The 15,148-nt window shown below is 37.3% G+C and overlaps 1 protein-coding gene and 1 pseudogene across 1 annotated transcript; one reads left to right on the forward strand and one right to left on the reverse strand.

The window, feature by feature from the left end:
* The first annotated feature begins 3,781 nt into the window (after positions 1-3,781).
* On the forward strand, positions 3,782-8,372 carry LOC141333878 (uncharacterized). Its single transcript, XM_073839037.1, has 2 exons — positions 3,782-4,280; positions 6,963-8,372. The coding sequence occupies exons 1-2, from the start codon at positions 3,848-3,850 to the stop codon at positions 7,409-7,411; spliced, it is 882 nt and encodes a 293-aa protein (XP_073695138.1). The 5' UTR covers positions 3,782-3,847; the 3' UTR covers positions 7,412-8,372.
* Positions 8,373-11,865: 3,493 nt separating this feature from the next.
* LOC141332889 (zinc finger BED domain-containing protein 5-like) lies at positions 11,866-13,539 on the reverse strand (annotated as a pseudogene).
* Between the last annotated feature and the right edge of the window lie 1,609 nt (positions 13,540-15,148).

Below are 15,148 nucleotides of genomic sequence, written 5' to 3' on the forward strand. Positions count from 1 at the left end.
TGAGAAGAGCTCATGTATGAGGCTGTGATTCTGTAAAGGCAACAAACAGGTACTTGATTATGAAAAACAACGTAACGGTACATGTTTCCATCAAGATCTCGATGGGTGGAGGTCTTTGGACATTGTTCTTTCGTCTCGTCTGTATGCTGCTTAAAGATCTAATAACACTAGAATAGATCGAGATGCAACTTTACTAAGCACAATTACTGTGCTATAGTGAGGTTTAATTTAAATAGAAATGAACAAACACTGCTGTTCTGCAAAACTGAACATAGTTGAGAGGACACTGTGTTTCGAATATTTCAGGCATAAACACACATTTGAGATTTGTCTGTAATTAATCTGAATTCAATTAAAAAGTAGATGAGAAGGGATTGTTTTTCTCTAATACACATTGGACACAATTAATGCTACTTTTATTTTGCCAGTTAAACAGCTCTTATAAAGCTGAGTTTGGAGATCACCTGACAAGAGATCAGAGATCATTCCTTCATTTAGAATCACTCCAGACCCCTAGATTCCCTAGAAGTTTTTTTTATTTTACTTAAAAAAAGTGTGTGCTGTGCTAACATTTTAAGTTAAGTCAACTCAAATATCCATGTCTTTATGTAGTACAACTTAATATGTCATGTTGACTAAACTTAAAACTTTAAGGTTAAAGTTGAAACACCTTTTTTTTTTTTCTTGTAACAGTGTATGTTTATGCGCTCTCCTCCTCAGCTTTCAGAGTTCAGGTCAGGGATCTGGGATGGCCATGGCAGAACTTTGTGCTCAGTGACCCATTTTTGTGTTGATTTTGATAGTCTTTTTGGATCATTGTTCTGTTAGAAGATCCTTCCATGGCCCATTTGAAAGCAATCTGACTATTTTCTGCAGTTATCCAACTATGATCCTAGGAGAGTCTTTGGCCACTCAAACTATCTTCCTCATATTGCATTTAGACAATATAGAAACAGACAATACACTGTAGGCAGATTAGTAACATTTCCTGTTGATTGGAACTCCTTAATTATTGTCCTGATGGTGGAAATGGAAATGTTCAATGCTTTAGCTTCTTTTATTGATTGACTTTCTATTTTGTGCTATTTTCTTGAATTTATAGTTTGTGAAGCTCAACAGTTTGTTGCTGCACATCAGAACGAAATTCTTTGTTGTTTGTTTTTTCTCACTTTAATGGACGATAATGAGAATTATATTCCTGTGAAACAGGAAGCCATGGCTGGATAATTTCATGTTCCTTGTCACTCTGGTGTGCTAAAAAAATATTAATATGAATTGCAATATCAATCTACAGAAATTTTACTCAATAATTTGAAGGTCTACAAATAATTGTGGCCAATGTCTACTAGAGGGAGAAAAAAAATGATTTTCATAATGTGAAGTTTTTTTTTTTTTTTAAGTTTAAAAGGATAAACAGTACAGATTTTTCAACCTTCTTGGATCATATTTTCTTAGGGTGCAAATATATGCCAGTAAAATGTCTAACAAGTCTAGGGGGTTAAATACTTTTGATTGGAGCTGTATTTGGGAAGTTTCGTAAAGAAACCAGAGATATTGACAGAAATATTGACAAGAGATTCGGAGATTTCAGGTGACACCTCTGTCAATACTTTAGTAGGTATAGGATTTAGCATACATGGGTTTGGATTTTATGGTTTTCATGTTGTGTTCTGATGTCTATTGCTTTATGCCAAACTGATGTTATTTTTTCTTTTTTCACTACAGGTCTAATAGAACTGAAAGAGGAAAAACAAGACCCGAATGAAAGAGAAGGAAAAACATCATGATTTCAAAACTGAAGAAAAAATGATTAGTTGTTCACAGACTGAGAAGATTTTATCACCAAAAAAAACTCAAAAAAACACAAACACAATTTGGACTAATTTTCAATCAGAAAGAAAGCCTTGATGTCCACATGAAAATTCACATTAAAAAGAAGTCATTTAAATGCCTTCAGTGTGGAAAGAGTTTTAAACAGAAATGTCACCTTAATGCCCACATGATCATTCACTCTGGAGAGAGGCCTTACACCTGCCCTCAGTGTGGAAAGAGTTTCAGGGTTAAATGAAACCTTAAAACTCACATCAGAATTCACACTGGAGAAAAACCTTACACCTTACAACTTTGTGGAAAGAGTGCTTTTGAAAACACGTTTTCACCATCCGCCCTCAAACCAATTCCAGAGCCAGCAGAGATTTCCTGGTTGTAAAGATGCCCAGATGCATCACCCCCATGAAAGTCCAGCCTCCTGCCGTCTAATGGGTTCACATCAGCATCACACAACAACTTCAAAACACTGAAACATCAAGGCCTGAGATTGCATTATTTTTCAAATGTCTCTGCTTACAAATGTCATTGCTTATTTCCTCACCTGTTTTTGCTCAGGAGATTCTGGACTCTGGAGCACAGCATATAACAGTGACAATGTGGGAAATGCTGGGGGTAGCATTGTCATAAATAACACAATATTCTGTGTTTGGCAGGAAAAGATTTAATGTTTTAAAAAATATTTTAAAAAATATTAGATCAAATTAATGCAGAATCAACTTTGTATTTAAAATAAACACCCTTGCTGAGATTTTAGTGTCATTGTAGTATACTATTTCAGTTTGTAGAACATGTGTCTAAATGGTACCTGTAAAAAATAATTTGTATTATATATGTATGTATTCACATTATAGAACATGTGAAAATAAATCCCATTATATAAATAATGTAATTAAAAAGAAGTAATAATAAATACGTTAACAATAAGAATGACGTCCTGAGGAGAGTATTTTTTGTATAGTAGAAATTGTAAGTATGTTGGTTCTGAATTCAAAATTTTTCCACAAAATAAAGGTTTTTTATTTAAATGTCTTGATTATTTTGTCAAACAAGTTAGTATAACAGTGATATACCCACAGCGAATATTTCTTCATATTTTGAGTTTCTAACTTAAATCTCCACTGTGTGTGTGTGTGTGTGTGTGTGTGTGTGTGTGTACTTTAGTTGGAGTTGCTTTTCAGCATACAATTAAACACCATGTATTTGAATATGTATTTCTCTTATTCTCTGAGATGTTTTATTATTTGTATGTTTGTTTTGCACATAACTATGAACTTTTTTTAGACACATCAGTGTGTGAACAGGACTTTTATTTTGAGCCGGTGATGTGACGTCATAGATCTGCGCTGGGCAGCTGCGTCTGTTTGAGCTGAAGAAAGGTTTGTGGTTTTATTCATTTAAATGTTTAAATTGATACAACGCAGTCAGTCTACTTCATAGTTTTTACATTGTAAAGGTGATTGATCCTTCTGTTACACGAGTAACAATAGAGGTGCGTGTCATTTCTGTCCGTCTTTGGTGAATCAGATGATAAACACGGATTTATTGAGTGATGGAGAAACGGATCTTTTCAAAACTCCAGTTCACAAATGACACACTGACGACATCTGCTGTTCAAAACATTGGAAATACAACGACAACAACAGAAACGAACGTGTATACTAAACTTTTACTAACAATAGCAGTTTTCTGTCACTAAATGTAAGATATTAAACGCAATATAATAATTATATGCTTAATCTTAATTAAAACTGGTAATGTCTGAAATATCTGTTCTTTTATTTTCTGTGTTCATTTATTATTTATTGGTAAAATCTTTGAACAATAATCAGGCCATTAACTCTCACTCTGTTTGACTCTTTTGTCACTGAACTAGGAGCTGATTGAGATGCACACAGAGATTTAGTTTGCATTCATTTTCTTTCTGTTAATTGTTTGCATTTTAAACAGGACAAAGTGTTCAAACACACAGAAAAACGTATGGTGAAGCAACTGATCCACATGACACACTTTTATAAAGATGGCGTTTATTAAAGAGGAGAGTGAAGACATGAAGATTGAGGAAACATTCAGAGTCAAACATGAAGATACTGAGGAACAAACAAAGATGGTGTTTATTAAAGATGAGAGTGAAGACATGAAGATTGAAGAAACATTCAGAGTCAAACATGAAGATACTGAGGAACAAACAAAGATGGTGTTTATTAAAGATGAGAGTGAAGACATGAAGATTGAGGAAACATTCAGAGTCAAACATGAAGATACTGAGGAACAAACAAAGATGGCGTTTATTAAAGATGAGAGTGAAGACATGAAGATTGAAGAAATATTCAGAGTCAAACATGAAGATACTGAGGAACAAACAAAGATGGAGTTTATTAAAGAGGAGAAGGAAGACGTCGAGATTGAAGAAACATTCAGAGTCAAACATGAAGATACTGAGGAACAAACAGGTTGGTTTTCATTCTCAAAGTTGAAATGAATATTTATGAATAATTTCATACAATGTAGAAATGTAGAGTCGTTTGACAGAAGTGTTGAGATCACATGACAAATACTAATGCAGCTGAGAAGATCCTGCGTTCACACTGTGCATTTGTTATTATGACATCATACATTTAAGTTGTAACATTAATGTGGAATTAGCCTTAACACAAAATATTTATGTCTCTAACATTAAACTGAATATCTGCTTCTAATTATAAACCATTGATTTCTAGCACTTTAGCTAATTATGCAAAAGTATCCAAGAAAAAATATTTATTTTGAACAAAGCAAACCACTTAAAAAAAATTGAAGTGATCACATTTGGCTACTGCATGCTATCTACATTTGTTCATTTAAAGCTATTTGGTAAGCAAATAAAACAGCCAGTGGACACTAAGGCTACATCTAGGGCTGTGCAATAAATCGCATGCGATTGTCATGCGTATCTCATCAGTAAAGCCAGTTCTGTGATTAGTAGTAAATCTCCATCACCTGCGTTCAGATGGCGCGGTATTTAAAACACTGAGCCCTAGATCACTGAAAAGCTACGCAATATCGCGTTCAAAATCACGGATGAATCGCATTCGATTTTGAATGCGATATTGCGTAGCTTTTCAGTGCTTTACTGATGAGATACGCATTACAATCGCATGCGATTTATTGCACAGCCCTAGCTACATCTAAATGAATCGGCATGCAATTTTGTTTTAAAATTTTGTCAATCTACACTAGCGCTTTCAAGCTTTTTCCAAAAGTTTCTTATCAATAATTCTCAGCAAAACATACATTTTGCTAAAATATTTGTTGTTGGACATTAAATGTGAAGTAGTATAAACCATAATGTACATAAATTTTAAGCTAGCTCAAATGAGTAAATGTCTGTTCCTCTATTATTTAATTCTTAAGTTAGCATTTTAAAGACTAGAGATAGAAGGTACAGCTGTAATAAAACCAGAGAGAAAGGCTGCATGGCTAGAAACTTCTGATCAACTGAATGTGCAAGTAGCAACCCTGGTAAATTGTTTTCATATTTTAAAACAACATCTTTAAAGGAACACTCCACTTTTTTGGGAAATAGGCTCATTCTCCAACTCCCCCCGAGTTAATAAGTTGAGTTTTACCGTTTTGAAATCCATTCAGCCGTTCTCCGGTTCTGGTGAAAAAAACAGCATATGCTGGTTAGGTATGTTTTGGTGCTGGGATGCTGGTTTTAGCTGGTTTATGCTGGTCCTTTGCTGGTTTATGCTGGTCTCTTGCTGGTTTTTGCTGGATTATGCTGGTCATGTTGCTGGTTTATGCTGGTCCTTTGCTGGTTTATGCTGGTCATGTTGCTGGTCAAGGACCAGCATAAACCAGCAAAGGACCAGCATATACCAGCTAAAACCAGCATCCCAGCACCAAAACATACCTAAGCAGCATATGCTGTTTTTTTTTTCAGCAGGGCAGTTCTGACGATATCACTTTTAGCATAGCTTAGCATAGATCATTGAATCCTATTAGACCAATAGCATCACGTTCAAAAATGACCAACGAGTTTCAATACTTGTCCTATTTAAAACTTGACTCTTCTGTAGTTATATCGTGTACTAAAACCAGTGGAAATGCAAAGCTTCAATTTTCTAGGCTGATAAGATTAGGAACTACACTTCCATTCCGGCGTAATAGTCAAGGAAGTTTGCTGCCGTAATATGGACGCAGCAGGAGCAGTAATACCACGCAGCACATGTGCAAATGCTAAACTAGCTGGGAACTCATTTCTGATAATACTCTGCCTACTTTGCCCATATTACGGCAGCAAACTATGCTAAAAGTGATATCACCAGAACAGGAGAACGGCTGAATGGATTTCAAAACGGTAAATCCACTTATTAACTCTGGGGGGAGTTGGAGAATGAGCCTATTTCCAAAAAAAGTGGAGTGTTCCTTTAAATCTTGGGCACAATACATTAAATACAGTTGGTTGCAGCCTAATTATTTATTTATTATTTTAGTTAATATTTCCAAATACTTTAATGCTTAGATCTAAAACTCCTTTAGCTTGGATACTAAAGGCAAATAATTGTAGATGAGAGAGTCAGTGGTAAATAAAATCAGTGCGTTCCTATTGGTTCATGTTACAGGATTCTTAGTAGCCTGGAAGTTAGTCTTCCTCGGACCAGGTGTGTGTTGAGTGATATTTGAGAGATTAATGACTGTTTTCCACCATTTCTCATCCTGTGACAGTCAGTTTTGGGGTGTTTTCCAGTTAAAAGATCAGTGTAACAGCCCATTTTTATGATTAGCTAACATAACTGCCCCCTTAAAAAAACCTCAGAAGGAATTATTTTGTGATGAATTTTTCATTTGATGGTTAAATGATGGTCCTCTCTCTCTAAATTTGTTGAATTTTAATCCCCCTAGGAGACATAAAAATGGTAGACATCAGCCTAGATTTCCTAAACTCAGTCATTAGATTATCTAGTTTTTTTTTAAATTAATAGTATGACAGCCAACTTAAACACTGTAAGATGCAGGCCGACCAGGATGAGGTTTGGACAGCATGATATGAGATCTAGCATACATGCATTTCATATCTACATGTTTTGATGTTAATTGCTGTGTTGCATTAAACTGGAGTTGCATTTAACTTCTCTGTTTTTCCACCTTAGACCTAACAGCGCCGAAAGAGGAGAGGGAAGTACTGAATGAAACTGAAGAGAAAGATCAGTTTGAGAATCTTCATGATTTCGTATCTGGAGAAATATCTTTTTGTTCCTTACAGTCTGAAAAGACTTCTAAACAAAAAAGAGCTCCAAAGACAGGAACTATGAGAATTCACACTGAAGAGAAGCCTCACACCTGCAAACAGTGTGGAAAGAGTTTTTCTCAAAAAGGGGGCTTTAACGTTCACATGAGAGTTCACACTGGAGAGAAGCCTTTCACATGCACACAGTGTGGAAAGAGTTTTACTCAAAAAGGGAGCTTTAACATTCACATGAGAATTCACACTGGAGAGAAGCCTCACACCTGCCCTCAGTGTGGGAAGAGTTTCAGTCGTAAAGAATGGCTCAACGCTCACATGAGTTCACACTGGAGAGAAGTCTTTCATATGCTCTGAGTGTGGGAAGTTACATGCATAATGTGTTACCCTTAATAATCACATGAAGATTCACTCAAAAGACCGTTTTAAATGTCATGTAGTAACTCACATCAGAGGAATGTCTTTCATGTGCCAACACTGGAAAAAGACATCCTTAAGACTCACATGAGAGTTCACATTGCAGAGAAAAACCGTTCATTTGTGAACAGTGTGGAAAGAGTTTCACGATTAAAGAAAATCTTAAAACTCGCATGCGAGTTCACACTGGAAAGAAGCCTTACAAGTGTCTTCAGTGTGAGAAAAGTTTCACACATCAAAACATGTGAAACGTCATTTGGAAAACTCGTTCTGGAAAGAAATTGCCAGTTACCTCAGATTGACGAAGTTTAGAAAAAGGAGTAATTTCCACCATCATCTGTCCATTCATTCTGGAAAACAATTAAATTGTGTAATTTTCTTCTATCACATTTATAGATACATGTAAAAATAATGCAAATAAAATACACTGTCTGTTCTTTGTTAAAGTGTATGACAAGAAAAATGCTATGTAAAATCAAGGCTACGTTCACACCAGAGCTGAATGCAGGCTACATCTGACTGTGGGCTATAGCTGACTGTCACCTCCAAGACTTTACTTGTACTTGTTTTATTTGCATATTGAACCTGTTGACCAACTTTGCTTTAGTTCCAAATATTAAGTGGTTGTAGTAGATTCCCTCTAATCTCAACTATAGAGGTGTCAAAATTGGACCTTTTGGGAAATGCAACAATGTAATTGAAAGATTATAAATAAATCAACATAAATGGAACAACATAAGAGTTGAATATAGGTGTTTTTAGCTTATTATTTAGTAAAATCTTTCAACCTTTCATTCTTCACATGTACAACCTCTGGCAAAAGTATGGAATCGCCACACTTAGATGTTGTTCACCCATTTTGTTTAATTTATTGAAAATAAATCACAGATATGACACAAAACTATTTTTGTTTATTAATTTAACATTGTGGATACTTGAAATATACTTCAGACAAATGAGATTAAGCACTTTTAATAAATGTAAATGTATTTTCCATATCAGGTAGTAGAAAATTTCCATTCAATATTGAGGAAAAAAAAATATGGAATCAGCTTGTAATTTGTATTTCTGAAATAAATATCTAAACATATCTAAAATGCAAATTAACCAGCAGTTAAAACAGAGGACTTACAGACCTTAACAAGCTGTTGAACTTGGCTAATTGTAAGGAAACAAGAAATAACAAGAAAGCTGTCGGTTGAAACGATGGAAAGGATAAAAAACTCCTTCAAGATGGAAATCCATTCTGGAGTGTGGTGCAGTTTGGTGATGATGTTATTATGATAATAGACCTTGCCACAGATCAAAGAGTAATAAAGCTTTTCTTCAGAAAAGGCACATCAACTCAATGACAAGGCCAGCAAACAGTCCAGATTTCAATCCGATTGAAAATGTATGGTGGAAATTGAAAAACTGGTCCATGACAAGATTCCACCTTGCAAAGCTGATCTGTCAAAAGACCATCTAGGGCTTGTTGTTTTTCCAGCACTCTACCAAGAAGAAAAGACATCACATGCTTTGCTTTCACCACAGCTCCAAAGTTGCTGGCTGTCAGTTAGAGATGCACCGATCTGGATTTTGGGGGCCGATCACCGATCACCAAAAGCAGTATCTGCCGATCCCGATATTACCGATCACAGCGTCAAATCCATAAATTCTTCAATATTGTTGTCTCATGTACAAACATTGACATTGTATTATTAGTATAAAAAGTAGGAAATGAGAAAGTATCATGAATTGACCAGTTTTATTGCAGGCTGAGGCAAATTTCAATATTGAACACTCTCAAGACTCTCATAGACAACTTGGACTCAGCTTACATAGAGTAAGTGTTGCTTACTATCTTAAACTGTCTTTTGGCAGTAATTATGTACAACACATTTCACTCTTTTAGAGCTGACACAATTTGTAAACTATGAACCTTAGTTTTTCTGTGGAAAAAGTTAAATCTAATAAAAGAGTTAAATCTTAAAATAATAAAATGATTATGTGCAAAACACACATGTGCACCATAATAAACATTTAACTCTCAGGAGGCTCTTTCTTAAAATCACAATTTAGAGTTTAGCAACAAGCTTTTTGTGGAAAAATAAAATAAATATGCCATACATATACATATACAGGGTGCAATTTGTGAAAAAAAACAGAGGGGGGGGGGGGATGCTTTTAGAAACTTTTTTTTCTCTCTCCATAGGGAGAGGTTGACCAAACTGTTACTGTAATCTGTTAACAACGCGCATTATACCCGTCTTTTTAGGCAAGAACCAGATAATGAGTGTCAGGTCATGATTTTTTTTTTAATATGACAGAAGCTGTATTATGTGGTCACAATTTAATAAAAACATTGTATTAATAGTAATGGTTTAATTTCAAACAACGAATACATTTTATAGAGAAGGTGAGCAAAGTATCAACGGAGCTTTTTGGAAACTCAGAATCAGTAAACCACTGCGTCGCAAAAAGATTCACTGTTTTGAAGCGCTCCAATCGGATTGCGAATCATTTGATTCAGTACGTTCAACTTCAAAGCGCGTATGGCGAATCATTTGATTTAGATCGGGACGTAGGAGCAGCTTCGCGGGACGTTTTATCCCCACCGTGGATAAAAATAATTCAGCAGAGGCAGGGATGCATAGACCAGAGGGGAGGAAATCCCCTCACCGGCGACGTCATCTTCAGTGTTAATGCGTTGTAGAGACAGCCACGCCCATTAGGAGACCCTAGTCTGAGAAGTGGGAATGCGTGCTCTGGCGGCTGTTTGTTGTTGTAAACGTCATCTGATCGGCCTGCTCTGATCTATTTAGAGAACTCCGATCAAAACCGATAGCGCCCCTATTGGTCGATTGCGATCGGATGCAGATCGATCGGTGCATCTCTACTGTCAGTCTCCCTCTCTTAAACAAATGCCAGATTGCGTTGTGCACTGACCAGTTGTTGCCACCTGAATGGCTCTCTGTTGCTCATCTGACAAAACCATGCTGGCCAAGATAGTCTCAAGCCCCTGGTGCTTCACAGACTCTAAAATTGTAGCAAGAGAATGGATTGCCAAGGAACATGTCTCTCCTTCTGGCTCAGGTGAGAGAAGACAACCTACTACCACTGAGTCTGTTTCTCAGCCAGTCATGATCCACAGCAGTTGGCTCTCTTGATTGTGGGTTGTAGGGCTCTTTAGGAGGGGGTTAGAGTTCCTCAACTGAGTGTGTGGTCTTAGCTGCCTTTGGCTTGCTCTTTGTATTGTCCACAGGACATTCACATTGTGTGGACATAATGCCGCCTTCACCTATAGAGTCCTATGTCATGGCAAGATTCATGTTAATTGTTGACCGAATTTAATAAATGTGATTTATTTTAATAAAACTATTTTATGTGTCTTTTTTCAACTTTTGAAATACTGCTTGCTATAGTTTCTCTCTGGCCAGCTCTCAGTAATACAAATGTGTGATAAAGGTTGATTTTTATAAGATGCTTGTGCTGTTTTACCACTGGTTTTCATATTTGGAAGTGTGAATAACTAAATATGTAAAACAGAAAGGGAAAAAGAGAAAATATATATTAAAAGACATACCTTAAATATAGTTGCTTTTGGCCTTAAATGGACTATTATTATTATTACTACTATTATTATTTTTATCTTGTTTAAACAGTTTTTTTTATACATATGAATTCAGTTGAACACATTCAACACATATATCTAATAGTCCTATTAAGACTCGTGGCACGAGATCTTGCGATATTCCGATGTGTCCCGCGATATCTGACTGGTTTCGGGAGAACGTGACAATATCATGGCAAAACATTTTGCAATGTTTACATTAGAGCTGCGTGACTAATAGTTATATAAATATCACAATCTCTATTCAAACACCCATGCGATCTTATTCATGAATGACAACGATTCAGCATTGTCTATTACAGTGGTTCCCAAACTTTTTCTGCCGGGCCCCCCTTTTGCAGAATAATAAAAATTCAAGCCCCCCTCCCCCCCATTTGCAAATAAACATAAATGCAACTTCTGAAGGATTAATTTGAAACGTTATAATTAAAATTCAGTGTGTGCCATCTTACAAAAAAACAAAACAAAAAAAAAACAAGGAACTAGTCACTTTTACAGTAGAAACATTAAAAAACATTTACAATTTTTTTTTAAATATGTAACAGCATTCTTTTTTTTCTTTTTTTTTTTTTTACAGATTTTCTCAAACTGGCCTTTGCCCAAAAATGAACATTTATGAACTGCAGGGTTTAGACTTATTTACTAGTCTCACAGTCTTTTCAGTGACTGGGGTGAGCTTGCTTTGTGCTGCAGATCCTCGACTGCCACTCTTAGCTCATTTTCAATGTCCAGCTTTGATCTGTATTTTGTCTTGATTGAGGCAACTGCTGAAAACCCTATCTCACATAGGTAGGATGTGGCAAAAAGGAAGGAGTATTGCCAGGGCTCTCCTGCCTAGCACTGGGTAGTCCTTTTCCACTCCAATCCAAAATGCAGCCAGTGCCTTGGACTTAAACTGAAGCCTCGTTGTTGAATCAGAGGTGACATCAATGAACTGTTCCTGTTCCACTGTGCTGAAGTCAGAGGGTGGTATTGCACTGAAGGGGTCTCGAATCCAATCATATATTGCAGGATCTTGCACAGGGAAATACCTCTGGAAATGTTTTTGTAGGGCAGAGATATGAGTTGTCATGCATGGGATCACTGTGTTTTGAAGTTTGTTCACCTCAATGAATGATTTCAAGTTCTCAAATGAGTCTATATTCCCTTCTTTCACTTTCTGCTCCCACATCTCCAGTTTTCTTGTGAAGGATGTGATTTTATCTGCCAGCTGGGGAAGGTGTGTGTTGGTGCCCTGCATCTACAAATTTAGTTCATTTAGTTTCTGAAACATGTCGCTTAGGTATGCCAGTTTCATGAGGAAGTTGTTATTGTTGAACTTATTGGCAAGTCCATTTCCCTCTTCTTCCAAGAAGATTCTGATCTCATCCCGCAATTCAAACACCCTGGATAAAACTTTGCCACGCGACAGCCAACGGGACTCGCTGTGGAACAAAACTGCTGTGTGATCAGATCCCATTTCCTCACACAGTGCGCAAAAAATCCGCGCTTTGACCGGTCTTGTTTTGATGTAGTTTACGGTGGCGATAATATCTGTCATTACATCGTTCAACTCGGGACTCATCTGTTTAGACGCTAGCGCCTCCCGGTGTATCATACAGTGTGTCCATTGCACATCTGGGGAAACGCGCTTGATTAATGCTTGAAGACCTCCTCGTCTACCGGCCATTGCCTGAGCTCCATCTGTGCAGATCCCCACACAGTCGTCCCATTTCAGATCAGCCTCTTTCAAGTAAGTGTCAATTATGTTGAACAGTTCGTCTGCAGTGGCTCTTCTAGTTACAAGTTTGCAGAAAAGCAAATCCTCCCTCAAATCATCAGCATCAATGAATCTGACGTATGTTATCAATAAACAGTCTTTGTTACTGTCAGTTGCTTCATCCATCTGCAGGGCAAAACGGTTGTCTCGTATCTTGTTGTTAAGCTGCTCCTCTATATCTTTTGACATATCATAAATGCGCCTCGCGATAGTGTTGTTTGACAGAGCTGTTGCGTCATCAATCATAGTTGAAACCATATCAATAGCAGCAGGAAGTATTAATTCCTCAGCTATAGTGTGCGGCTTCTTACACTGAGCCACTCTGTAGGCCACTTTGTAGGAGGCGAGTTGGGCATTTGAAGGCACGGATGCTGCTTTAGTAAAGCGACTCTGTTGGGCACGACAGTTGAGCAGTTTTCTTCTGAAAAAATCAACTGGCTTATCTTTGTGTTCCTGATGCGACGTTTCTAAGTGCCGTTTTAACTTGTTCGGCTTCATACTGTCAGATGCTAATATTTTGAGGCACACAACACACTGTGGTCTCTCTTCATCACCCACCGTTGTACTGGTAAATCCGAGAGTGAGATATGCCTCATCATATTTTCTTCGCTTTGTTGTAGTTGCGATATTTGAAGTAGATTCATCATCCACTTTACGTTTACCTGGCTCTTGATGTCTTTTCAAAAATGTATCCATGCTTAGAGCAGAACTACTATGGGTCATTCATTGATAATTTTACTCGGCTAACGGCAATTCTCATTTCTGATATCAATTGCACCATCTAGTGGTCAGTTATTTTACGACAAAACCGCTACAACTGATAACAGACAGCTGCAGCGGGTACTGCGAGTCGTCTTGAGGTAATAAAATATGATGAAATTCATATTTTGTGTTAAGTTATTTACATATGTGGCAAGTAGCCGTATAATAAGGAAGATCATTTTACAGTGGGGTCTTGTATCACCCTTAAAACGTTTCTTTTTACATAAAAATCTAGGGATTTTTGGCCGAAACTGAAACTGCTTTGTCATCATTTTGCGTATAAATAGCACGACTTTGCAATAGCGTGTAATACATATGCCAAAGTCCAATTTTGCGTGCATATTAAACGCCAATCCTTCCCATTAACTTAAATGGAGAGAGGATGCGTACAAATACCACGCATCATCTTTTATATATATATATATATATATATATATATATATATATATATATATATATATAATCTTTTAGAGAACAGGATAGACAGGATAGTCAAAAATGAAAGCGCACGGGTTCACACAGTTTGTGTGAATCTGGCGATAGATCGCGCATCCACTGACTTAGTACGTTCTGATGAAAGGTTATATATAGGCCATGGCTAAACAGACGTCTTACCGGAGAAAATTTATTTGCGTGGACTTTGCTTTTCCGTTGAGCATAAGCGGTACACGACTGGAGCATTCATATGGGCAGTGAGCAACTCAACGGAACGCACATTCATAGAGCGGAATACTGATCAGAGCGTCACAAATTGAGCAGTACAATTAGTATATCTGTTAGCAAAAGAAATACCAATTACTAACTCAGCAACTTAGCTAAAACAATGCATCAAAAAATACAATTTGGAAATACCTTGTCAAGGTTGTCAACTCCGCCTTTGCAGCGATTGTAGTCCAAGATGACCTCTGGCTTCTTGTCCTCCCTGTCACTGATTTTGCCATCCTTGTGACATGTGCTCATGAGCAGCACATTTTTATGCCTTTTAGGGCAATACGAAACAATAGTTTGTGTTTCATTGAATGCAAAAAGAGAAGAAAACACAGCTTGGTCTCACGTGGTCAGTAGAGCAGGTGGGAGTTCTGGTTTGTTTTTTCGAACTGTGCCAACCATGGTCAACTTCCTTCTCAGAAGCTCCTGGCCAAGGGCATAGGAAGTGAAGAAATTGTCACACGTCACTGTCTGTCCCTGGAGACCAGTGGTCAAATCAAGGACCACACGCATGCCCTGGTTTCTCTCTGGCTGGCCACCTTGAGGTTTGCCGGTGTAAACTTGCATGTTCCATGCATAACTCGTTCTGACGTCACACGCTGCCCAGATTTTCAATCCATATTTCGCCGGCTTACTAGGCATGTATTGCTTGAATGAGCATCTACCTCGAAATAGCACCAGGCACTCATCCACTGTTACGTCTGACCCAGGGTTGAACATTATTGGGAGACGCTCAACCCATAAATCCCACAGGTCCCGAATTGGTGCCAGCTTGTCAGTTTCTCGACGAGCAGGTCTTGTTGCCCTGTCATCAAATCGGATGACTCTAGACAAA

This window comes from Garra rufa, chromosome 4 (genome assembly GCF_049309525.1).
Source record: "Garra rufa chromosome 4, GarRuf1.0, whole genome shotgun sequence".
Taxonomy (NCBI): Eukaryota; Metazoa; Chordata; class Actinopteri; order Cypriniformes; family Cyprinidae; genus Garra; species Garra rufa.